This window comes from Geotrypetes seraphini, chromosome 15 (genome assembly GCF_902459505.1).
Source record: "Geotrypetes seraphini chromosome 15, aGeoSer1.1, whole genome shotgun sequence".
In the NCBI taxonomy this organism is placed as follows: domain Eukaryota; kingdom Metazoa; phylum Chordata; class Amphibia; order Gymnophiona; family Dermophiidae; genus Geotrypetes; species Geotrypetes seraphini.
The window spans coordinates 36,189,477-36,216,526 of NC_047098.1; the positions used below are offsets into that span (position 1 = coordinate 36,189,477).

General features: G+C 47.0%; 1 protein-coding gene across 4 annotated transcripts in view; it reads left to right on the top strand.

Moving 5' to 3' along the window:
• The window catches only part of ABR (ABR activator of RhoGEF and GTPase), a 298,588-nt gene that overhangs the window by 197,234 nt on the left and 74,304 nt on the right, over positions 1-27,050 (top strand). For all 4 annotated transcript variants that reach the window (XM_033921707.1, XM_033921708.1, XM_033921710.1 and 1 more), the window contains one exon: positions 3,552-3,737. In XM_033921707.1, the coding sequence (XP_033777598.1) occupies positions 3,552-3,737 (186 nt within the window). The remainder of the gene's footprint in view (positions 1-3,551; positions 3,738-27,050) is intronic.

Consider the following 27,050-nt stretch of genomic DNA (forward strand, 5'->3'; position numbering starts at 1 on the left):
AATTTCTATGAGTGTCGGAGCTGTTACCGCCACGGCTGGCACTAAAAACTGCGCTACAGTTTTGTAAAAAAAAAAAAAAACAAAACCCAAAAAAACCTTTTTACAAAACTGTAGTACAGTTTTTAGTGTCAGCCGTGGTGGTAACAGCTTCGACACTCATAGAAATTCTATGAGCATCGGAGTTATTACTGCCAAGGCCAGGGGGTAAATTCACAGCAATGAAAACTTTTCTTATTGGTCTTCAATCTCCCTCAGTTGGGTGGTGCAGGCCACCCTTTTCATCTCTGAAATTTTCTTGTTCTCTAAATTAGCTGCAGAGCAGCAAGAGTTTGCTTTTTCATTCCTGCTAGTTGTGAGACTATTGAAATTGGAGAATAAGTGTTGGCTGTCTGATCTTAACTCCTTTGTGGTTCCAGCAGCCAGCGTGGTGGGAATGAAGAAACTCCTGCTGCTCCACAGCTGATTTAACTGAGGAGGTGGGGGGAGAGGCTGATGCTGAGAATAGGACATGGAGAAGGGGCTGATTGATGTTGGGGTTTGGGGTTGTCATGGGGGCTAGAGGTGAGAGAAGAAGACTTCGAGATGACCCTCGATTGGGGTTGGCAGAACGGTTCTAATGCTGATAGAAGAAAGCTCATGCCAGGGCTGGGAGAATATCTCCAGATATTCAAAGTTGGGCTATGTCAATGCTTTGGCATTGAATATTTGGTTTACTTGGCGCCATATAACACAAAATCAGTTAACTCGATATTCAGAACTTAATCGGCCATGGGTTGCTGCATAAAGATAGGACTGTGTTTTATGCAGTTACCCTAGCTGGTTAAATTCTGAATGCCAGATAAAACTCTGTTAAAGCGTCCCCACGCTCCCTTCTTCGTTGCTTGTAACTTTGTCAAAATTTTGTAAATCAGTGTGTCATCGCGGATCTTAATTAACGGATGTGAACCGCCTAGAACTTCTTGGGTATGGCGGTATACAAGAATAAATTATTATTATTACTATTATTATTATTAACTGGCCCAGCGCCAATTATGCCCCAAAACAGCTAGTTTTCAATAGGTGCTAACCACTAATTTTCAGTAGTGATAACCAGTTAAGTGCCACTGAAAATTAGTAGATAGGCCCGAACAAGTGATTTAACCAGTCAGTGGCCAGTTAAAATAATTTGGAATATTGACCAGCACATATTTTATACAGTACAGAAATAAATACATTTGTTTCTCCTCTGATGTGTTGCATATTTCTAGTTAGACTTGCTTATTCTGTATTTGAGACTTTCAGTGTTTCTACAGGAATGATAGTGAGGTCTTCTACAAGTATTTCATTTCTGGAATTCGTTAGCAGAGAATGTAGTGAAAGCAGTTAGCTCAGCAGGATTTGAAAAAGGTTTTGGAGAACTCCATAAGCCATTACTAAGATGGACCTGGGAAAATTCACAGCTTATTTCTAGGATAAGCACTTTAAAATCTGTTTTATGCTTTTGGGATCTTGCCAGGTACTTGGGACCTGGATTGGCCACTGTTGGAAACAGGATACTGGGCTTGATGAACCTTTGGTCTGTCCCAATATGGCAACTCTTATGTTGTTATGATCAGAAGGACTGAACTGGGCTCCCCTGGTTCTCAGGTAGCTGGTCTACCCGTTAGACTATACTTCCACTAGGGTATTCTAGGGTGCTGCTCTTTTTAGGTAGAGTTGTTGTTATCTGAGTCCTGGACATTATTGCTGCTTTATTATTGCAGGGTTTGGTAACTGGAGCTCTGAAGGGATTCTACCCCACCCTCTTGTCCCTACTATCATGGGAGAGATAGTAGTATAGGGGCCCAAATCATTTATGCAACCTGAATCTATTCAATTCTAGCTATGTTCATTGAAGCCAGCTCTATGGGTGCTCAGCAACCCCAGTATGAGCAACTCCTTCAGTGTCCGGGGAAGGGTAATTTGTATTATGTTTGGCTGTTTGGTACCCCCAATTATTTTTGAAATGTTGGCACCTACGGCTATGCCACTGGTAATGAACATAGCGTTTTGTCCAGTAGCATTATAAAAATGATGTATGGCAACTCTTTATGTTCTATGTTTTTATGACTCTTTGACATTCCAGTAGCATGGTATAAAATCACAGATGGTAGTATTGCCCATGTTTACCTGTAATTAAGGCTGGAGATTTAGTGTGTTAATAACGCGATTAACATGCTAAATCTTTAACAGAGATTTAAAAATTTAATTACACGGTCTGAATCGGGACCCCTCCACCGCTCTGTGTTTGAAAGAGGCTACAATGTCAGCCTCAGCATGTCTGTATTGCCACTAGCTTTGCCTGACCCAGAAACAGGAAATTATATCAAGCTCTGATATAACTTCCTTTTCCTGGGGTCAGACAGAGACAGCAACAGCACAGATACGCTGAAGCTGACACCATAGCCTCTTTCAGGTTCGGAGAAGCAGCAAGTCCCAATGCAGACTAGGTAATCTGTGGGAGCAAGGAGAGAGTTGCTACATGAGCGGGAGGGTGCAAGGAGGGAGAGAGTTGCTACATGAGCAGGAGGGTGCAAGGAGGGAGAAAGTTGCTATATCAACTTGGGGGGGGCAGGAGTGCAAAGAGGGAATGAGTTGGTACATGGGGAGGGTGTAGGAGAAAGAAAAATGCTGGACTCGGGGCAAGGAGGGAGAGAGTTACAACATTGAGAGAGGCAAGGAGAGAAAGAGATGATACAGGGGGGAGGACAAGGAGAGGGAAGGAAGTGCTGGACTCAGAGCAAGGAGGAAGTGAGGGTCTGCATTGGGGGGAGGGTGAGCAAGGAGGAAGAGAGATGCTGTAAGGGGGCATGGAGGGCAAGATGTACTGCATCAGGGGAAGGAGTAAAAGGACAAGCAAAGAGGGAGAGGGGTGCTGCAAGGGGACATGGAGGAGGAAAGAAGTGCTGGACTCAGTGGGGCATGGAGGGCAAGAGGTGCTGCATTCGAGAAAGGAGGAAAAGGAAGGCAAGCAGGGAGAGAGGTACTGCATTGAGGAGCAAGGAGGGAGAGATACTGAACTTGGGGAGAGGGTGGGGAGGCAAGAGAAAGATCTAATGAGGGGATTGAGGATGAGAAGGGGATATGGATGCACAGAGGTAGAGAGAGAGTAACTGGATATGAGGGGTGAGTCGAGAAAAGAAAAAAGGAGACACACTGGCCTGGAGGCAAGGAGAGACTAGAATAGAGCTGCGAGGATGAGCACAGTGAAAGGAAATGGTGGACTAGGTAGTAGATGAAAGAGAAAAAACTACAGATAAATAAGTGGTTTATGCTTGATTTCAAGAATTCTTTTATGTTTGTATTTTCTTTAAAAATATCTTACATATTAATCATGATTAATCTCTAACACATAAAATGATTAATCACAATTAAAATGTTTAATCTTCCTGTAGCCCTAGTAGAAATAAAATGCAGAATGATGCCACTCCTTTAGGGCCTTCTGAGGCAGAGTGGTGGGAGGAGAAGGGGAATATACTTTAAATATAAAGAAAGCTATACACCTGAACATCTCTCTTCATGTCTCTTTTCAGCCCATGAAGCCTCTAAGGGCCACAGCAACCACATCACAGCCAGTGCTCACCATTCAGCAGATTGAGACAATCTTCTACAAGATCCAGGACATCTATGAGATTCACAAAGAGTTTTATGACCGGTTGTGTCCAAGCATACAACACTGGGACAACAAGGTCACTGTTGGCCACCTCTTCCAGAAACTGGTATGTCCTGCCCTCCCCCTCCAAACTTCCCTAAACCTATCTTTTGGCTGTAATTGGGCAGGAGGGAAAGCGCTTGGCCAATTCCATTGGAGACAGTGGGCAGGTGTCCTCACTGCATGTCCCTGGTATTCTTTCCTGATTTTGTGTCTTTTGCTTGAGATAGAACTGGAACATTTTCTGAATAAAAAAAACTTTTAACCCTTTCTTTGCCTTGATAAAGAGGATGCCCCATTGTGAATCTGCCTCTGTCCCTGCGAAAACAAAACTCCAGATTGCTTCGTGATAGACAAATAGTCCCAGAATTCACTGCTGACAGTAGATGATGGAGCTTCCATTTCTTCTGGCTGGGAGATAATGCAGAGAACAGGGATTTAGTGAGTGTGCGGGCATTACCTCCGTGAGGGGTCAAAATAAAGAGCAACCAAAACTAAATCTGCAGCTGAAATTTGTCACTTGATTTAGGCCTGATCCCCACACAGGCACTGCCCCACTTCCTCCATTCCCCTTCCCTCTTTTCATTACTCTGAATAGAAGGAGCCCCTCCCCATGCCCTGATCAAAAGGACCCCCCCCCCAATTCCCAGGCCCCAGTCCTCAGTTGCTCCTGCCCATGCCAGCTCCAGTCTGAAAATGGTTGCAGGATTTCCAGTATCTGTCTTGCTACACTGCTACAAAAAGTCCAGGTGTCCATGGGTTTTGCATGGATAGGAGCAACAGGGGATCACTCCTACCCCAACCAGCTACTAGACCACAAACGATACAATAGGCCAGTAGGGGAGGGGCCTACCTTTGGATCTAGAATGTGGGCTGCCTGTGTTCAGAGAGAGAGTGGGGACTTCTTGTATTGGGGGTGGGGGGAAGAGTGGGGGTTGTGGGCTGGCATTTTCATCCAAAACAGAAAGACGACTGAATCTGAATTTTAGGCTGTTTCAGCACTGAAACTGAAATTCAGTCAACCTCTAGTTCAAAGTAGACTGGAAATAGGAGCGGTGCAGCTAAAGCTTTCTTGAGTGTTAGTATAAGTCACTTTGATCCTGGAGGGAAGACCAGGTGGGTGTGCTTTTTTTTTTTTTTCGTCTGAGGTGAATCACATTTCATGTGACTTATTTTTAGAGTGCACATCTGTAGACGTGGGCACTCTGATCTGGAAAGACAGGTTATTAGGAAAATAAGTAAATTGCATACGCCCCCTTATACTCGGTCATGGCATTTCCAGGGTGTGTGCTTCCTATCTGCCTAGCATCCATAGAGAGAGACTTTAGGCCAGTTTGGGTGGGTTTCAGACTGTTGTCCTGATGTACTCCGGGTCCTATGGCACTTTCCCAGAGAAACTGCAGGGCTTTCAAACACCAGGATACCATGATTTCAGTTCAAAGAATGACTGCCTAGAATTTTAACTTTGGAAACCAGGTCATTTAGCTTTTCTGCAAATATGTGCCTAAGGTGGATTGTAATCTGGATGGGGTTGAGATCCTGGAGAGCAGGAGCAGAAAAATGTGTTTGGGAGGAATTGTGGGCATCAGAATTAGAGAATGACACGGGGACAAATTTGTCCCTGTTCCCGTGGGAACTCATTTTCCCGTCCCCGCAAGTTATTTTCCTGTCCCTGCCCCATTCCTGCAAGCTCTGTAGTCATCTGCACAAGCCTCAAACACTTTGAAATCCTAAGTGCTCGAGGCTTGTGCAGTTAAGGCAGAGCTTACAGGAATGGGGCACGGACAGCGACAAAACTCGCGAAGACGGGACGGGGAAAAATTTGTCCCCGTGTCATTCTCTAATCAGAATCTAGGCTTGAGGTTTAAAATAACTTCAGAGTGGGCTGGTTGTAGTCAAGGATCCTAAGGACTCAGAGGAATGTACATCAGTTAGCATGGAAGGTTGGAGTTAGGACATCATTTCCCGCTGGCTGGCTTATTTTTATATTTTTTTCAAGCACAGGCAGGAGGCAGCAGTTCTTGGGAGTATGATACCAGCCAGGTAGATAGGATGGAGTTGGGGAGAGAGCATGCAAAGGATTTTTGTAACAGTTTTTTTCCTGCCATAGGTTGGTTCGGGCTTAAATGTTGTTGGATACAGTTTGTGTTTATTAGTGCAGCTTCAAAAGTGACTTTTGTTCAAGGTGGAAGAAGACCAACAAAAATTAGCATATCTGTATTTTACAAGCTGTTGGTTTAGACTCGGAGCAAAGGCTCTGGTTGCTAGGTAACAGTGACATCACTAATACTAATGTATCCTGATAGTTTTGCATGTGTTGGAGGGGAGAGAGAGCAGCAAGGCACACGGTGCGGGAGTAGGGATCTTTGAAGGAGTGCTGCATCCTTTTTTTATTTTGGTAGAAATAGCTCAACTCTGAATTTTACCCCCCTCTCCATGTGTTTGAGAAGGGGGAGAATACACGCTTTCTGCTAGGCCAGGGGTAGGCAATTCCGGTCCTCGAGAGCAGGAACCAGGCCAGGTTTTCAGGATATCCACAATAAATATGCATGAGATAGATTTGCATCTCAAGGAGGCAGTACATGCAAATCCATCTCGTACATATTCATTGTGGATATCCTGAAAACCTGACTTGGCTCCGGCTCTCGAGGACCGGAATTGCCTACCCCCGTGCTAAGCTTTCTCTCTATCAAGCGCTGGAATCAAATTGCAATTAGAGAATCTGATGGGAGTTAGACTCCCGGATCATTTCTACCTTCTGCAGTGGTCACAGACCCTGCTTATTGGTCTCCTTTCACTAAGAATTTGATGCTTATCTTTGAATTCTCATACCACAGAATCTGTTGCTAGCATAGCAGGGTTCAAAATAGATTTTGTTAAGCTCTTTGGAAAAGCCGTTGCTTACCCCTTGAAATGAGCTACGAGACATTTGATCTGCTTGTGACCCAGACTAGTCATTGTTATAGACAGGATGCTGGACTTGACATATCTTGGTCTCACTCCACATAGCTCATCTTCTGTTATGTTCATTTGCTCCCTACAGCTTCCTTTTTTTTTGGGGGGGGGAGGTGGCATTCCATACATCCTCCAGCCTTCATGTGAATAAATATATTTATTGTTTCTTGATGTATTGTTTAATCCAACACATGAGAAAATATGTTCTTATATATTATTCCCAAATCCTTTCAGCCTCCCACCTGATGCTTAGTGTTAAAACCTCCATCCTAGCAAAAGAGGCCTCAAATGCATGATATGAATGTCTCATGTGTGTCTCCTGCAACATTTGCTGGTCTTAGTAATGGGGCAGTAGACTTCAGACAGGGTTAGAACATAAGATTTGCCACTGCTGGGTCAGACCAGTGGTCCATTGCGCCCAGCAGTCCGCTCACACAGCGGCCCTTAGGTCAAAGACCATTGCCCTATTTTAGTCTAGCCTTACCTGCGTATGTTCTGTTCCAGCAGAGTTGGTATTAGGGGGGATGTAGTGGGGCAACTGCCTTGTGCCCCACAGCTCCAGGGGTCCCCTGTGGTCCAACATGTCTTCCCCTTCTATCCACCTCCTTCCAGCATCCCCTCTATCATCCCAATCTAGCTTCCTGGTATCTCACCCTCTCCTCTGTTTTGGAGCCCATCACGTCTTCCCCTTAACCTCCCCCCCACCTTGGTCTGGCATTTCCTCCTTTTAAAAAAAATCTTCTCCCTCCCCAGTCTGCTCCAGGTGGCCCTCATGGTCCAGCATGTCTCTCTTCCCCATGGTATCTCTCCCTCTCCTCTGTTTCTGTGTCTTCCCATTCACCTCTTCAGCAGTATACACAGGCACCCATGCAGCTTCATGGACCTTATTAAAATTCACCTGTTTATTGATTGTTATTTGTGCTCAGCAATTGAGACCCCTGATGAAGGCATAATCTTGTCGAAACACAGACCATGGTGGGTCCGAACAGCATATTTGCCTGATTAAAACTGGTCCCTCACATACTCATAGGTTGTTTGCACCACACATTTAGCTGGAGCTAACTGGGTTCAAACAGCAGATTTTCCTGATTACAATGGACTCATGTGCTAATTGGTTGTTTGCACTATATATTTATTTGGAGTTAATTGTTGTTTTTAATCATATGTACCATTCTTTTTTTTTTTTTTTAATACTACATGTGTTTTTATGGTTTTTAGTATTTTTAATAAAATATGTCCTGCTTCATCCAGAGACCTCTTCTTTCCCCTTTATATACCCTCGCCTTCAGCGTAGCATTTCCTCCTCTTTGTACCCCTTTCCCCCAGTCTACTTCAAAAATAGCTTCTCCAGGAGGCCCCAATGGTCCAGCATGTCTTCCCCTACTCCCCACTCCCTTCCAATGTCTCCCCCTTCTCCCCACTCCCTTTCAGCTTCCCGGTATATCTCCCTCTCCTCTGTTTCTAGAACATGGGAGAGAGAGAGAGAGAGACCAAATGGTCCATCCAGTCTGCCCATCTGCAGTAACCATTATCTCTGTCCCCATAAGCCTTATGATGAAGACCACGTACCATTTTAGTAGCCTTCCTTTGGACTGACTCCATCCTTTTATATCTTTTTGAAGGTGCAGATTCCAGAATTGTACACAATATTCTAAATGAGGTCTCACCAGAGTCTTATACAGAGGCATCAATACCTCATTTTTTTCTACTGGCCATACCTCTCCCTATGCACCCTAGCATTTTGCCGTCACCTTTTCAATCTGTTTGGCCACTTTAAGATCATCACATACAATCACACCCAAGTCCCGTTCTTATGTCATGCACATAAGTTCTTGACCCCCTAAACTGTACCGTTCCCTTAGTTTTTTCAGCCCAGATATACGTATGACTTTGCATTTCTTAGCATGAAATTTTAGCTGCCAAATTTCAGACCATTCTTTAAGTTTCGCTAGGTCTTTCTTCATGTTATTCACACCATCTGATGTGTCTACTTTAATGCAGATTTTGGTATCATTCGCAGAGAGGCAAATTTTACCCGACAGCCCTTCGGCAAAATCGCTTATAAAAATGTTAAAAAGAACAGTCCCAAGAACAAAACGTTGAGGCACACCACTGGTAATATCCCTTTCCTCAGAGCAATCTTCATTGACCATTACCCTTTGTCGCCTTTCACTCAACCAGTTCCTGACCCAGCCCATCACTTTGGGGCCCATCCTGAGAGCACTCAGTTATTTATTAGACGCCTGTGTGGAACACTGTCAAAGGCTTTGCTAAAATCTAAATACATCACTTCTAGCGCACTCCCTCTATCCAAATCTCTGGTCACCCACTCAAAGAAATTGATCGGATTTGTCTGACAAGACCTACCTCTAGTGAATCCATGTTGCCTCCGGTCCTGTAATCCACCAGATTCCAGAAACTTCACCATTCTGTTTTAAGAACATAAGAAACGCCTTCACCGGATCAGACCGAGGTCCATCCAGTCCGGAGCTCCGCACACGCGGCGGCCCATTTAGGTACTCCTTTTTGGAGACCCGACTTTACCGTATCCCTCAATATGATATGCAAGAAGGTGTGCATCCAACTTGCACTTGAATCCCAGTACAGTAGTCTCTGCCACAACCTCCTCCGGGAGTGCATTCCAAGCACCTACCACTCCATTAATTTGCCTACCAAAGAAGTCAGACTTACTGGCCTGTAATTCCCTACTTCTTCCTTGCTTCCATTTTTATGGCAAGAGCCACATCAACCCTTCTCCAGTCCTCCGCTACCACTCCCAACTCTAGAGAAGCATTGAAAAGGTCAGTCAGCGGAGCCACCAGAACTTCCCTATGTTTCTTCAGCACCCTTGGATGTACACAATCCGGTCCCATTGCTTTGCTTTCCTTTCCTTTAATTTAGCTAGCTCCTTACGAACACAACCCTCTGAAAATCGATCAGCATGTATCAGCAGTTGGGAAGAGAAAGGGAGAGGTGGTGGGAAAGAAGAGAGGGAGAGATATGGGATGGGAGTGCAATTGGGAAGAGAGATGGTGTTCCAGTGAATGGGAGGGAGAGAGGGAGGGAGAAATGAAAGATGGGAGGGTAGTGTGGAAGAAAGAGAAAGAAGTTGGATCTGGGGATGGAAGGGAAGGAAGGAAGGAAGAGAAGCAAAGAAATGTTAGGTTTGGAGGTGGAAGGGAGGGAGAGATGCTGAACAATGGGAAGGAGGGTATAAAAGGTTGCTGCATCAGGGGGTGAGAGGGAAGAAAACAATCAGAAAAGAGGAGGAGTAATATTGGACCATGGCAGTGGGGAGAGAAAGGAGGAGAGATAGGCCTTGGGGGGGGGGGGGGAAGCAGAAGGGAAGAGAAGTGGAACAGGAAGATGCTAGGGAGGGTAGAGGCAAAGGGACAGGGTGATATCAGACAATGAGACTGGGGTGAGCTACAAGAATGGAGATAAAGGAGATTCTGGACATGGCAGAATCATGTGTAAGGATGGCAAAAAAATGAGTAAGAGGAGAATAGTGAGTACAGAGGTAGAAATGTGGTATAGGTGAGTAGATGGAATGAAATAAGAGGCTGAGAAAGGAGTGAGAAGGGAAATGGGAAGAGGTAGAAAAATTGGTAGGTAGCTGAAAATTTCAGAAGAGAAAGGTAATCCAAGATGGCTGCATGCTAACGCTGGCTTCTCTTACCTCTCCCGTGGAGCCGGCTAATTCCTCTCCAGATTTCAACACCGGAATTGTTTTCGCGGTGTTTTTTCCTCAGAATGCCTCATACAAAAAGAAAGGGAGTTCTGAGAATGACTCCTCTCAACTCAGAACTTCCACGCCGGTACAGCAGCAAATCCTCGAGAGGTTTTTGAGCCAGCTAGCAACATCGTTATCGGGAGAAGAGGGCCCTGCTGCAGGTTTTGACGATGGAGCGTCCAGCCTACTAGGGCATGAAGTATCGCTGTCCCCTCCGATATCCAGCGCACCACCATTTACGACCTCAGCATGGGTTGCCCAGGCAGGGATTCCAGAGGTGGAAGTCGCGGACCTGGACCTGGGCCTGGAGGGAGGAGCGCCCGTGGGGAAGACTGCCGAGCAGCTAACTTTGGGAGCCTCAGCGAGTTCATCGCTGCTTCTGTCTCCTCCAGCGGTGACTTTGGAGACCATTTTGCAGGCCCTGCAGAGACTCGATGGCAAGCTAACGGATTCAACACAAGAGGTACTTAGTCTATCAGGGAAAGTGGACAATTTGTCAAAATTTATAGAACAGATTAAAAACGACTCTCGTGAACAATTGACTTGTGTTAAAACTGAAGTAAAAGACTTGAAGGAAATAACAACAACTCTGGTTAGATATAAGGTATATGTTCATTTTAAACTGCACTGAGACCCTACTAGGAACACTCATGGACACTGTTAGACAACACCTCAGCATAGGCAAGAAAATGCTGATCATACAACTAGATCTCTCCACAGCCTTCGACCTGGTAGACCATGACATCCTTCTCCAAACACTAGACTCAATAGGAATATCAGGCAAAGTACTATCATGGTTTAAAGGCTTCCTACAATCCAGAACTTACAGAATTAAAACAAAGAAAAATCAGAACTATGGTCCAACCCCTGCAGAGTACCCCAAGGATCACCTCTGTCGCCCACACTCTTCAACCTGTACATTGCTTCCCTCGGCTTCTGCCTAGACAAACAAGGCCTAACCTCCTACACCTATGCAGATGACATCACCATTCTCCTTCCCTTCGACCAACCAGCGCCCACCATGAGAGGCACAATAAATAGAACGCTTGAAACAGTAGCAAAATGGATGACAGAACACAAACTAAAACTTAACCAGGACAAAACAAACTTTATCCTCCTAGAATACAGCATAACCCCTACCTTGACAAACCTAGTAATAAACTCGATCTCATATCCCATACAACCCATGCTAAAACTCCTTGGAGTACTGATTGACAGAGGCTGCACCATGCAATCACAAATCAACAAAATAATAAAAACATCATTCACAACTATGAGAAACCTAAGACAAGTTCGAAAATTCTTCAACAGAAAACAATTCCAACTTTTGGTACAATCTCTAATCCTAGGCCTAATAGACTACTGCAACATACTATATCTCCCCTGCCCAGCAACTACGATAAAACAACTACAAACAATACAAAACACAGCCCTAAGACTCATCTATCTACTCATTGAAAAAATATGACCACATCATACCACGACTCACACTGGTTCCCTATACAAGCAAGAATACACTTCAAATTCCATTGCCTTCTATTTAAAGCTATAAACGGAGATAGCCCAACCTACTGGAACAACCGACTAACAATTCCACATCAACCAGACACAGGAGAACCCACACACTATTCACACACCCGCCAACCAAAAATGTCAAACGAAGAAAACTGTATGACAACCTACTGGCCACCAGAGCAGCAAAACTGGACAGACAATTCACCAATCTACTGTCATCGACCACAGACTACAAAACCTTCAAAAAAGAAACAAAAACCCTACTCTTCAAAAAATACATAAAACCTATATAACACAACCAGATTATCTCAGCAAAAAAAAAAAAAAAAGTTTAATCTACTCCTTATGTATTTCCAAATATCATGACAACTTATGTTATTTGCCTTATTTATTTAGCAGTATGACAATTCTTATGTAATCCGCCTTGAACTACCTTGACAATTCTTATGTAATCCGCCTTATGTACTTGCAATATCAAGACAATGCTTATGTAATCCGCCTTGAACCGCAAGGTAATGGTGGAATAGAAATCATTAATGTAATGTAATGTAAACTGGAACAATTTGAGAACTATAACAGGAGGCTAAATTTACAGATACTAAACTTCCCAAAATCACCAGCTTTAAATCCTCATGACTATTTTAAAAAGTACTTAATGGAAATTCTCAAAATTCCTCAACAAGGTATTCCTCCCTTTAATAAAATATACTATATACCAACTACTATGACTAAAGCTGATGAAGAAGGAGCATGCTACAGGGCTTCAAAGAAGCTTTGGATAGGTACTTGGAGGACCAAGGGATAGAAGGGTACAGATAAGAATAGAGGTAGAGGTAAGTTATAAAATTAGTCAGGGACCACTGTTTCAGGCAATAGGCCTGATGGGCCGCCTCAGGTGCGGACCCCTGGGCAAGATGGACCTATGGTCTGCCTCAGCGGAGGCAACTCTTATGTTCTTAAGAAGGAAATTTGGTAGTGCAAAAAGATTTGACCGCAATTCTGGAGAAATCCCTTTCCGATGTTAAGGAAAGGGGGACGCTTTTGGTCTCCTTTGTTTTTGAACAAGATTTGAACCATATAATGAAACTTTATTTTCGGAATTTACATCAAGACTTTTCCAGACAAAGAATTTGGATCTATCCAGATGTATCCAAGATAACACAAGATCACAGAAAAGAGTTTCTTTCCATGCGTGATGAAACAAAAAGATTGGGGGCTTCTTACCTCTTAGCATACCCCTGTAAATGTTTGGTTCGCTACCCGGGGATTAAGTACACTTTCTTTTTACCATCACAATTGAGAGCCTTTCCAGACCATAAAAAGATCTCTGAAGTAATGTAATTTAATTCAGACAACCAGCTGGATCTTAAGTTTTTGGGGTTTGTCAAGCATAGTCAGCTTTCCTGTAATTAATTATTTAATTTTCCTGTTTATTCTCTTCATGGAACTTAATGGATTACCCTGTTTAATTTTGGTCTAAGAAAGGAATTGGTTTATTACTTTTATAATATTTTGTTTCTTGGAAAAATTTTATGTTCTGTATTTCTGTAACTTGTGATAAATTATAAATCAATAAAAATTAAAAAAAAGAAAATTTCTGAAGAAGCAGAAGGGTGTGAGAAGGTGAAATTTGAGTGGAGTTTCAAGTTTATTTTAAGCTTGATAAACTGCATCCCACAAAGCACCTATGCGGTGTACATCAAAATGTCTATAGGTGGTAGAAAGGCATATGGAGAGCAGAGAGATGAAAGTTAAAAGGAAAGCAAAACTACAATATTTTGATAGGATAGGATAGTGTAGAAAGAAGAGATAGCTATGCTAAGCAGGTCTGCAGGGTGGTCTTCCAAATGAGGGTTTAGTGCAGAAAGGAGTTTTAGTTGAAGGCATCTTGGGAAAGGAATATTTTTAGTAACAATTTAAATCTGTCGATAGTTGTTGGGTGTCCCAAAGGGTAGGATCTAACACTGAATAAATACTATTCCTGATTGGGAGGATCATGGGTGATCTGCCTTGGGGATGGAATGAATAGTAGGTTTTGTTGGAGGGACTGGGGGTGTGTGTGGATATGTAGGGGATTAGAAGGTTGTCAAGGTAGGATGGGAAATGTGATTTGACATGTTTTATAGACTAGAAGCAAGATTTATAGGTTAGGCAATGTCAAACAGGAGACCTATGAACTGCTTATAGGAGGGGGAGTCATGTGGTTATATTTTTTATCCCAGGACAAGCAGGCAGCATATTCTTTACGCATGGGTGACGTCACCGACGGAGCCCCGGTACGGACCTTTTTAACTAGAAAGTTCTAGTTGGCCGCACCGCGCGAGTGCCTTCCCGCCCGACGGAGGAGTGCGTGGTCCCCAGTTTCTTCGTTTCCGCGGAGCGAAGAAGACGCGTGTTTTTTCAACGGCCGTTGAAACTATCTTTTTTGCCTTCCCGCTCGCGAATTTTTCCTGTTATTTTTCTTTTCATTTGCAAAAAAAAAAAAATTACTTTCTTTTTTCTTCTTTTTCGAAGCAGCCCCGGCGGGGCCTGTTGCCACTATACAGGCCTCCGGGTTTGATTTTGCGGAGGCCGTATTTCCATTCATGCTCCCGCAGCCAGGTTTTAAGAAGTGCCAGCGGTGTGCATGCCCGATCTCCCTCACTGACCCACACAATTGGTGCTTGCAGTGTTTGGGTCCTGAGCATCGGGCGGACTCCTGCACCCGCTGTGCCACTCTTAAAAAACGAACACTTAAGAATCGCCAGATCCAGCAGAACATCCTATTCGGCACCGGGTCTGCAATGGAATCCACTGCGTCGGCGGCGGTACCACCAAAATCGACTCCCACCATTTCGACGACGCCCAATCCGACATCGGCGCCGCTGGCGCCAGGTAAGCCGGCTAAGAAGCCTTCCTCTTCCCTCGAGCGCCCGCCAGCCACAGTGGCGGCACCGACCTTACCGGCTTCACGCCGACCCCGGAAACGCTCCGCCCCGATCTCGGTGAGTGCCTCGTCATCGGCCTCCTCATCGCCGGGGCGTGGAGCGGCACCTATGGAACCGAAACAAAAGAAAGCGGTTCCGGTGCCACCCCTGGATGACCGCATCGCGGCCATCCTCCAAAAGCAATTACAGGAACAGCTGCAGCATCAACTCCAGCACCTGTTACCCACTATCCTGGCACCGCTCCTTTCGGTACCAGACCGGCCCGAGCCCCGCACCGAACAACCGGTATCCACCCCATCGGTGCCACTTAATACATCCATGCCGATTCTCTCGGCTGAACAGCTCCGTGCCCATCCTGTAGTTCACTCACATACCACTACAGATCCACCTCGGGACCGGGCGGGGCACCGTTCTTCCCGAGACCGGGACCGACACCGATCTTCCTCTCCCGGTACCGTTTCGGTGCGCTCGGGCAAGTCTCTATCTAAGACCCACCATACCGAGCCTTCCACCCCGGTTTCTCGGCATGTGCAACCGGAGGTCCGGGCCCGGACTTATGGGAAGAATCCCCTCCCGCTACCGAGGAGGATGTCTCCTCATCGGACGAGGAACCCTCAGCGCCCGATACCACTTTCAAACCTGAGCAATCCTCGTTCTCCAAGTTCCTCAGGGAGATGTCAGCGGCTTTGTCTCTCCCTCTAGAATCAGACTCCAAAAAATCCCAAGCCTTTCTGGAGGCCCTGGATTTTGAACAACCGCCTAAGGAATTCCTCAAGTTACCCGTGCATGACATACTACGGGAAACCTTTTATAAAAACTGGGAGAACCCTCTCACAGTCCCTGGGGCCCCCCATAAGTTAGATAGCCTTTACCGGGTTATCCCTATCACGGGGTTTGACAAACCTCAATTGCCCCATGAGTCTCTCCTTGTTGAGTCCACCTTGAAGAAGACTCAGGGCGCCAGTGTTTATGCCTCCACCCCTCCTGGCAGAGAGGGCAAAACTATGGACAAGTTTGGCAAAAGGCTCTACCAGAATGCCATGCTGGCCAACAGGGCGAACAATTACACCTTCTACTTTTCATTTTACATGAAACACCTGGTCCAACAGCTGTCCGCCCTTCAAAAATATATTCCAGAGAGAAAGATTCCACTTTTCCAGCAACAAATTTCCAGTCTCCTTCAACTGAGGAAATTTATGGTACGCTCTATCTACGATTCTTTTGAGCTGACCTCTCGTGCCTCTGCCATTGCTGTAGCCATGCGCCGCCTGGCTTGGCTGAGAGTATCTGATTTGGACATTAACCACCAAGACTGTCTAGCCAACGCTCCCTGTCTTGGGGATGAACTTTTTGGGAGTCCCTGGATTCAACCACCCAGAAACTCTCGGCCCATGAGACCAGATGGGACACCCTGGTTAAACCCAAGAAAAAGGCTCCACCTGCTCGACCTTACAGGCCACAGTCCTCATATCAACGCAGGTTCTCAACCAGGCTGCTCATTCCGCCTTCACAACAGCCTAGGCGGCCCCGTCAGCAACAACACCACACCCAGGCTCGGTCTCAGTCCAACCAACCTGCCAAGCCTCTTCCACCTTCCAAGCCCTCTCAGCCCTTTTGACTCTTCTCTCAGTCTCCTGCCTTCATTGCCTCTTCCTCAACCAATCGGAGACCGTCTCCACATCTTCCTCAGCCGTTGGGAGGTCATCACATCGGACCAGTGGGTCCTCAACATCATTCGCCATGGCTACTCTCTCAACTTCCAGACTCTTCCACCGAACAATCCTCCCGTAGAGTCTGCTTCTCACTCCTCCCAAACCCCCCTCCTCCTGAGGGAGGTCCAATCCCTCCTTCTCCTCAATGCCATCGAAGAAGTGCCTCCGGCCCAAAGGGGTCAGGGTTTCTACTCCCACTACTTCCTGGTTCCCAAGAAGACAGGAGACCTTCGTCCCATCCTCGATCTCAGGGATCTCAACAAGTGTCTGGTCAAGGAGAAGTTCAGAATGCTCTCCCTTGCCACGCTGTACCCTCTTCTCTCTCAACACGACTGGCTATGTTCCCTGGACCTCAAAGAGGCCTACACTCACATTCCAATCAATCCGACTTCACGTCGCTACCTCCGTTTTCAGATACAGCACCGTCACTATCAGTACAAAGTGCTACCTTTTGGCCTCGCATCATCGGCCAGGGTGTTCACCAAGTGCCTTATTGTGGTGGCGGCCTTCCTCAGGTCTCACAACCTCCAGGTGTTCCCCTACTTGGACGATTGGTTGGTGAAAGCACCTACATCACCACTTGTGCTTCAAGCCACTCATCACACCATCTCTCTCCTCCATCTCCTGGGGTTCGAGATCAACTAACCCAAGTCGCATCTACTTCCTACGCAGCGACTTCAGTTCATTGGAGCAGTTCTCGACACCACACTGATGAGGGCGTTTCTCCCCTCCGACCTCTGTCGTCAGGTGCTCCTTCATCACTCCATTCCAGCCCGACAGATGATGGTCCTCGACGGTCCATGTGCTTCCTCTGGCGCGACTCCACCTCCGGACACCTCAATGGACTCTTGCCAACCAATGGTCACAGACCACGGATCTTCTTTCTCATCCCATCTCTGTGACATCGTCTCTTCAGCGATCTCTTCAATGGTGGTTGAACTCCTCAAATCTTTCCAGGGGTCTTCTCTTTCATCTGCCCCCTCACTCCATGATCATCATCACGGATGCCTCCCCCTATGCGTGGGGAGCTCACCTAGGAGATCTACGCACCCAGGGACTCTGGACCCCTCAGGAGCGTCAACATCACATCAATTTACTGGAACTCAGAGCCATGTTCTATGCTCTCAAGGCCTTCCAGCACCTTCTCTGCCCTCAGGTTCTTCTCCTGTGCACAGACAATCAAGTCGCCATGTACTACATAAACAAGCAAGGCGGCACCGGATCTCGCCTCCTTTGTCAGGAGGCTCTCCGCATCTGGACCTGGGCCACGGCCCGCAATCTCTTCCTCAAGGCTGTCTATATCCAGGGCGAACAGAACTCCCTGGCCAACAATCTCAGCCGCATCCTTCAACTTCACGAGTGGACTCTGGACCCTTCAACACTCCACTCCATCTTTGCTCGCTGGGGCACTCCGCAGGTGGACCTCTTTGCAGCCCCTCACAACCATCAGCTGCCCCACTTCTGTTCCAGACTCTTCTCTCCTCATCGTCTGACCCCAGACGCATTCCTGCTCGACTGGACGGATCGGTTCCTCTATGCCTTTCCTCCACTACCTCTGATGTTGCGGACGTTATCCAAACTCCGCAGGGACAGGGCCACCATGATTCTCATCGCTCCTCGGTGGCCTCGCCAACACTGGTTCTCCCTCCTACTTCATCTCAGCTCCAGGGAGCCCATTCCTCTTCCTGTGTTTCCTACTCTACTTACGCAGCAACGTCGGTCTCTACTGCATCCCAATCTGTCTTCGCTCCACCTGACAGCTTGGTTTCTCTCGGGCTGACCTCTCCAGAGAATCTATCTCAGCCTGTCTGTCGCATTTTAGATGCCTCCAGGAAACCGACCACCCTCCAATGTTACCATCAGAAGTGGACCTGGTTCTCCTCTTGGTGTCGACTGCATCATCACGATCCCACCTCATTGGCGGTGGAAACTGTACTGGACTATTTGCTCTCTCTATCCGACGCTGGCCTCAAGTCTACCTCAATCAGAGTCCACCTCAGTGCCATCACTGCGTTTCATGTGCCTATCCTCGGAAAACCTCTGACGGCTCATCCACTGGTTTCCCGGTTCATGAGAGACCTCTTCAATGTCAAACCACCTCTGAAGCCTCCTCCTGTCGTCTGGGACCTGAATGTGGTTTTATCAGCCCTCATGAAACCTCCTTTTGAGCCTCTTGCCACAACTTCGCTCAAACTGCTAACATGGAAGGTGCTTTTCCTCATTGCCATCACCTCTGCCAGGAGGGTTGGTGAGCTGCATGCACTGGTCGCCGATCCACCGTTCACTGTTTTTCACCATGACAAGATGGTTCTGCGTACCCATCCTAAATTCCTTCCCAAGGTGGTCTCGGCTTTTCACCTCAACCAGTCCATTGTGTTGCCTGTCTTTTTCCCTAAGCCCCATTCTCATCCTGGGGAACAGGCGTTGCACACGCTGGACTGTAAGCGTGCCCTTGCATACTACCTTGACCGTACCAGGGCTCACCGCTCGTCCCCTCAGCTCTTTCTGACCTTCGATCCTAACCGTCTGGGTCGTCCTGTCTCTAAACGGACGCTTTCCAACTGGCTGGCTGCCTGTATTGCGTTCTGTTATGCTCGGGCCGGTCTCTCACTGGAAGGTGCTGTCACGGCCCACAGGGTCAGAGCTATGGCTGCTTCTGTGGCTTTCCTCCGTTCCACGCCCATCGAGGAAATCTGCAAGGCTGCCACTTGGTCCTCAGTTCACACGTTCACTACTCACTACTGTCTGGATGCCTTCTCCAGACGGGATGGACACTTCGGCCAATCTGTGTTACAAAATTTATTTTCCTAATGGCCAACCATCCCTCCTCCCTCTCTGTTAGCTTGGAGGTCACCCATGCGTAAAGAATATGCTGCCTGCTTGTCCTGGGATAAAGCACAGTTACTTACCGTAACAGGTGTTATCCAGGGACAGCAGGCAGATATTCTTACGTCCCACCCTCCTCCCCGGGTTGGCTTCTTAGCTGGCTTATTTTAACTGGGGACCACGCACTCCTCCGTCGGGCGGGAAGGCACTCGCACACGCGCGGTGCGGCCAACTAGAACTTTCTAGTTAAAAAGGTCCGTACCGGGGCTCCGTCGGTGACATCACCCATGCGTAAAGAATATCTGCCTGCTGTCCCTGGATAACACCTGTTACAGTAAGTAACTGTGCTTTCTTACCTGTTATAAGTTTGATGGATTTATTTTGTATTAATTGTAGTTGTTGTAGATCATTAGATCTAACACAGTAGTAGAGCAAGTTGCAGTAGTCTATATGACTGATTACCAGGGAGTGAATTAGGATTTTGAGGGTTGAAGAATGTAGGATACTTGAGAGTGAACAAAGCAGTAAAGAAGCCAAAGGAAGGAAATAGCTGAAAAGGGATAAATCAGTATGTTAGATAGGTATAGTGAGAGAATGGAACAAGAGAGGAGAAGAGAAAAAATGAATAGTAGACACTGGAAACAGAATTAGCAGAAGACAGACAAAAAAACAGAACAGAGAAACTGGGACCAAGATGATGGAAAGCAAAATGTCCAAACAACAAAAGTAGAAAAAGGTGTTTTATTTTGAATTTATCAACTGGAATATGATAGATTGAGATATGTGCATCACGGATGGCTTTTGTATTGTATTCAGCGGCATAGCCAGATAGTTGATTTAAGAGGTGGGGGAGAGGACTTGAACCCCAAATGGATGGGTACCAAATTTTTTCCCTGCCCTGCAAAATATAAATACTTCAGCTGGCAGGGATTCTCAAACCCTGTCAACTGAAGACTTCCATCTCTAGTCTGGCAGCCAGAAATCTCCATGCTGTGCAGTTGGTGGCAGTATCCCCAAGTTGCCACTGCGGTTCCTTCCTCCCCCACCACACGTATACAGTTTTCATACATGCGTGAGAGCCAAGCAGGTGTGTATGGGGGGGAGGGCAGCAGCTCTGAAATACTGCTGATGGCTGCAGAGCTTGGAGTGTTCTTGTCACAGGACCTGAGGAGGGGGAGGCAGTGGTCATCAGCTAGTGAAGCAGGGATTTCCACCAACCACAGCAAGGGAAATGTTAATTATGGAGGAATCTAAGCCCCCCCCCCTTCCCTGCTTCATGGTTAAGCCACTGATTGTATTCACTAAGCCCACCGATCATGTCCCGACCAGTTTGTGACCCCGACCCGATTCACTAACCATCAGCCCATGCAAATGAGGGGAAATGGCATGCAAAGCAAGAAGGCAGCGATTCACTAAAAAGAAAAAGGAACACCGATGAGGCTGGCCGATCAAAAAAGAAGTGACTGCTGAGGACCAGTCGCTCACATCCTTGCCGACTGTCCTGCTTTTTGCCGCCCTGAAATCCCAGCCCTGCAGCCCTGAAATCCAAAGTAAAACTTCCCCCCAAAACCGCCCTGCTCTCTGCCTCCCCAACTCTCCCGGCTCACACTGCAGGGATGGACTCTGCTGCCCCGACTCTCCTGCTCTCTGCCGCCCTTCCCTACAGTGCGAGCCCGTAGTTTTAACCCATGGGTTTAAAGTAGGGCTGCACTACGCCGTGTTCTGTTCTGTTCCAGAACCCGCCGCAGTGCAGCCCCGCTTTAAACCCGCAGGTTAAATCTACGGGCTCGTGAGTAAAAGCACAAAAATTGCTAAAAAGAAAAGTTTTGCCACGGAGAGCAAGCGCATGCCCAGACCATCTACAGGCAAAGAAGATGGTCTGCGCATGCGTCAGGATCGCTCTGCAGCGATCCGTGTGGTCAGTGGTCTGTGGGGCGTGCCTCCGATCACCACAATTTGCATGAGGACGCTTTGTGGATTGGTCGCCCGGGAAGACTTGGCCACGGATCGGAAAGGTAAGGAGGGGTTTAGTGAATCTAGGCCTAAATGAAGTGCAGTTCTGTTTTTATTTCTCCAGTATGGCAACACTTGCCAAGTTTAACTTCTTGAAGTTCCCAGTTCAGTTTTGGTGTTCATATTTCTAATTTGTGATCCCTTGTTCTGTAACTGGTAAAGGTTTGTATCTTGTGTGTGAAGAAATAATTTAAAATTGTTTTGTGTGTGGTAGTAGTGGCAGATGGGAGAGGGATTGGGGACACCTCCTTAATTTCTACCCTGGGCCCCACACTCTGACTTCTGGACTGGGTTTCTTTGCCAGGTTGAATATGCCAAGTAGAAAATGTCCTATTTACTGCAGTGCCTCATTTACATAACAAGAAAATCGAATTTTACAATTGGGTGGCCTGAATGGAGCCTTTAGTGTTAACTGTAACAACAGATTTTGATCTCAGCAGGGTTCCTGGAAGGAGCTGCTTGATTTGTGCTTTGTTGGAATTAGCCTGTCCTCACACCTTGCTATCAATTGCATAGATATTCTGCCTGTGCTGATTTTCAAGCTCCTGGAATCCTTATCTACTGAGAAGAATTCGTCCATTCTTCCGTTTTCCTATCTCGGCCTGCTTTATTGCCTATTCATGTTGCTATAGGTTTTCAAACATCTGTTGTTTGCCTTCCTGAAAGGGGAAAATAGTGAGCATATATTGGTTACTGCCCTGCTGTGATATCAAGGGAGAGCCACCTTGTTGCTCAAAATACATCGGGTGTCTCTTACCCATCCCCACCCACAAGTTATCCTCATGTAATATTTTCCCTTAAACTAAATTTTCTGTGTCTCTGAAAGATTCTCTTTCTTTAATTCTTTTCCTCCCAGTATGGAGGCTAAGATTAACTGAGGGAGGAGGATTTTTGACTGTTGAGTGCAGAGTGCTGGCCACGGATGTATTTGATGGTCTGGTCTGTTTTATTGACTATAATGTTCGTCGGTGAGGTGATATGTTTGCTATATGCAATTTTATATTTTGATGTATGTTAGGATTCGGCCAGTTTTCTTGGTCATTGAACCGACGTGTATGGTACCTGTAATTTGACTTTCTGTATGTAAATGTGCAATTTGTTTTATAGTATTTTATAGGAAAAATCTGAAAACTTTCTTTCAGAGATTCTTAACTGAGGTCTGATCTAATTTATTGAAAATTTTTCTATTACCTTCATTATTGTTTTATATTATATTATTTTAAATCTTTGTTGACCGGCTCAAGTCCTTGCTGGAATGATCCGGTATATTAGATGGAAATTAGATTAGATTTAAGTGATCTGTATGTTAAATGTACTGCCTTATTTTGTATATGAAACTGTAACTCACCCTGGATAAGGGCAGGGGATAAATAAACCAACAAACAGTGACTACAGGTACACTGGGAAGTCTCCTCTGAGACTGCCTCACACCAGTCCTGCTCTTCTGTTTACTTTCCCTTCATTTGGGGGTTTTGTGATGCCTTCAACCCCTTTCTATTGCAAACGCAAGCAGTGTCTCGCTTCCGGCTCACCACACAGTTGTTTCCCACATATTCACCTTTATAGGACCCCCAGGGACCCCTGAAGAAGACTTTTTGTCGAAACGCGGACCGTGTTGGGTCCTGTATCCCTAGCGGACTAGGTCCTTTAAAGCTTTTATGTGGATAACCTATTTTTATGTGGATGAATTTATTTTATGTGGATTATTTCAGTGTACGTTTGGAACTTTGACACTTTCAAATAAAGTCCATTTTGGAACATCGTCACTCCACAGAGTTTTTTTAGTTTTCTCTGGATTTTCTTCTCTGTGGATATTTTGGGGTCAATTCCTTTCGTTTTTTTCCAATCCCTTCAGGACAGGAGATCCCAGCACAAATCCTCCACTCATAGGCAGCTAATCCACTGAGACTTCTCTTAACGTTTTATTCCCAAAGGGAGAAAACCAGTAGAAAAATGAATGTTTTAAAGAGAGAATTATATAACCTGAGCCTTAGGGAAGCTAGGACAACTTGCATGGAACTCAGCAATGTTTACGTGGGGGAGGGAGGGTTTATTTGTGGAAAATAAATGAAACTGACTTGCAGGAAAAACAAGGTGTGTGTACAGTGGTTGCAAGGCTCGTTCATAGTAATGTATCTTGGCTGTCCAGGCTGCCTCTTTGTACTATCACCTCAAACCCTGCTCAAGCTCTAGGCCAGTGATGGCTAACCTTTTTGAGCCTGAGTGCCCAAACTGCCGCACAAAACCAAAGAATTTCCTCAAAGTGCCAGCACGTCAATTAAACCTTAATAACAAGATTTTAGTATCTAAAAACTCTTTATAAAGTTGCCTGAACTATGTAACATCATTTTTAAAGGTTGGAATCTTTGTATTGTCAGAGAATCAATTTGATTCACAATCCTTTGGTTTTCATTTCAATTTATTGGCAATTTATAATGTTTTAATGATTTCATTCATGGGCCGAATACACACATACTTTTCTCTGTCGCCGCACTCTTTGACTAAAAGATTTGTAAGCCTGCAACCACGTCAAGGTAGACTCTTTCAGCAGCTCCCCTCCCTCCCCCTTACCTTTGTGGCCAAGTCAAAATGATCTACCAACAATAAAATTAAAAAAACACAAAGCACGCTGTACGCAGAGAAAATGTTAATTATCATTTACATTCCGCGGGTTTTCAAAGAGGTCAAGGCAGATGACTTTATGCAATGTCACCTCAGTAACAACTATACAAAAATAGACAAATATTCCCCCTCCCTTTTTACTAAACCGCGATAGCGGTTTTTAGCACAGGGACCTGCGCTGAATGCCCCACGCTGCTCTTGAAACTCATAGGCTCCCTGCGCTAAAAAACGCTATTGCGGTTTAGTAAAAGGGGGCCATAGTGCAAAATATAGACAGCATATATAAATTCTCAAAACGGACACATTTTGATCACTAAATTGAAAATAAAATCATTTTCCTACCTTTGGTAATTTCATCAGTCTCTGGTTGCACTTTATTCTTCTGACTGTGCATCCAATATTTCTTCCCTTTTTTCAGCCTCCTGTATGCTTTCTCTCTTCCAGACCTCATTCCCTCCCCAAACTTTTTCTTTGTTTCACCCTGCCCCCTTCTTTCTTTTTCTCTCTCTCCATACCCCCTTTCATTCTGTATGTCTGTCTTTCTCTCTCTCTCCGTGCCCCATTTTTCTTTGTTTCACCCAGCCCTCTTTCTTTTTTTTTTTTGGCTCCCTGTCCCTCCCTTTCTTTCTTTCTCCTTGCCCTCCCCTATGCCACCACCATTGGGAAAATGCTGCCACCGCCACTGGGGAATAGGCTGCCACTGCCGCTATCGGGAACAGGCCGGCGCCAAGTTCGCCCTGCTTCTCTTCCCCACGGGGCCGACCAACTCTCGCCACTCGACGTCAGTTCTAACATTGGAGAGGACGTTCTGGGCCAGCCAGGCAGCGATTGGCTGACCCAGAACGTCCTCTCCGACATCAGAATTGACGCGGGTGGCGAGAGTTGGTCGGCCACACAGGGAAAAGCAGGGAGAACTTGGCACCGGCCTGTTCCCAATGGCAGCAGTGGCACTCAAGTGGCTAAAGAGACGCAGTTTGCCAGCCTAGGGAGAACACTGGAGGGTGGCCAGCTGTGCACCCCCTTGGGGCGTAAAACCGGGGCAGACCGCCCCCACCCCCACCTTGGTATGCCACTGTCTGTACCTCACTCCCTCCCTATGACCAAAAATTCTCCTTTCTTCTATTCCCCGTGTACACAACCATCTCTTTCCCTCCCTTCCTCTCTCCCAAGTCCTTGCCTTCTGTGTCCAAAAACCCATTCCCTCCCCCACCTCAGCATCTCTTTCCCTCCCTTCCTCTCTCCCAAGTCCATGCCTTCTGTGTCCAAAAACACATTCCCTCCCCCACCTCAGCATCTATTTCCCTCCCTTCCTCTCTCCCAAGTCCATGCCTTGTGTCCAAAAACCCATTCCCTCCCCCACCTCAGCATCTCTTTCCCTCCCTTCCTCTCTCCCAAGTCCATGCCTTCTGTGTCCAAAAACCCATTCCCTCCCCCACCTCAGCATCTCTTTCCCTCCCTTCCTCTCTCCCAAGTCCATGCCTTCTGTGTGCAAAAACCCATTCCCTCCCCCACCTCAGCATCTCTTTCCCTCCCTTCCTCTCTCCCAAGTTCATGCCTTCTGTGTCCAAAAACCCATTATCCCAGGACAAGCAGGCATGATATTCTCACATGTGGGTGACGTCATCTACGGAGCCCCGATGCGGAAACATTTTCAAGCAAACTTGATTGAAGATTTAAGTTTGCTCTGCTGCTCCACGCATGCGTGCCTTCCCGCTCCACTAGGGGGTGCATCCCCTCGTGGTCTCCAGTTCAAAATATTCCGCTGAGCCTAGAAGTCGTGTTTTTTCAGGCTCTGCCCCAACTGCCTTCTAGCACCGCGATTTTCTTGTTTTTTCATCGTTTAAGTCATGTGTGCAAAAGTTTTACCTTCTTCAACTTGATTACTGCTTCGTTTGATCGACCCGGAGGCTTCCGGGTCCCCGTGGCCGCGTGGCTACTCGAGCCACGGCCACTTTCGATTCTATGTCCCGGCCTTTGACCGGCTTTAAAAAGTGCACCCGGTGCGAGCGGCTTCTTTCCATCACAGACCCGCATCGCCGGTGCATCCTCTACCTGGGGGCCGCTCATCCAACCGACTCCTGCCCCCAGTGCGCTACTTTCCAGAACCGGGCCCTCCGTCGAAGGAAAGCCCGCATGGCGGATCTTTTCGCCCCAGACCAACCCTCTACCTCGGCCTCGAGGTCGACCCCGGCCTTGGCCCCGGCCTTGACCTCGGCCCCAAATACCTCGGCATCGCCTCGAGACTCGACCCCGAAGTCCTCGGGACAACAGAAAGCCTCGGCTCCGGGTAAGTCCCCTCTTCCCTCTTCAGGTTCTGTACCAGTGAAGAAACCAACCTCGGGGACACCGGCGACGCATGGCGGAAGTCCCATGCTTACAGCCCCGACGAAGCCCTCCAAGCCTTCGGGCCGGGCCTCCACCACACGGGAATACTCTGATACGAGGTCGCCCCCGGTGGAGTGCACCGAGGCAGGCGACATGCCTTCGATGCTGTCCGTGCCCATCTTCCAGGACCTACTCCGAGCAATGATCTCGTCGGAGCTGTCCGCTGCAATGGCCCATCTACAACCGGCCTCTGCCTCGACCTCGACCCCGCATGTGCCAGACCAGCCTGAGCCTCGCGTCGAGCCACCTCGGGGAAAAGTGCGCAAACTTCGCCACATCTCATCCTCCTCGGACTCCTTGCCGAGGCACCCGAGGCGCTCTCCCTCCACAGACCGCCACAGGGCAAAACGTCGGGCCAAACCGACAGAAACCTCGAACCGCCGTACCTCTAAGAAGGCCCGGGGTTCCCCCACTCTACGAGGCCGTTCACCTACACCTCGTACGGGACCGCTGAGGGTGGCAGAGTTATCACTCTCCAACCCACGCATCCTCCGAACTCCCCCTCGGACCGGGGCTCCGATCCGAGGTCTCGGGCTTTCACCGAGGGAGTCCGGGTCGAGGTCACCGATCCGACATCGATCGGTACCCCGAACCCCGGCATCGTCTCCGAGGGGCTCCTCGAGACGTCGGAGATCCACGACCCCGGAACACTTTCACAGTGCTTCCCCGGTCTCGGAGCTTGGATCGGAGCA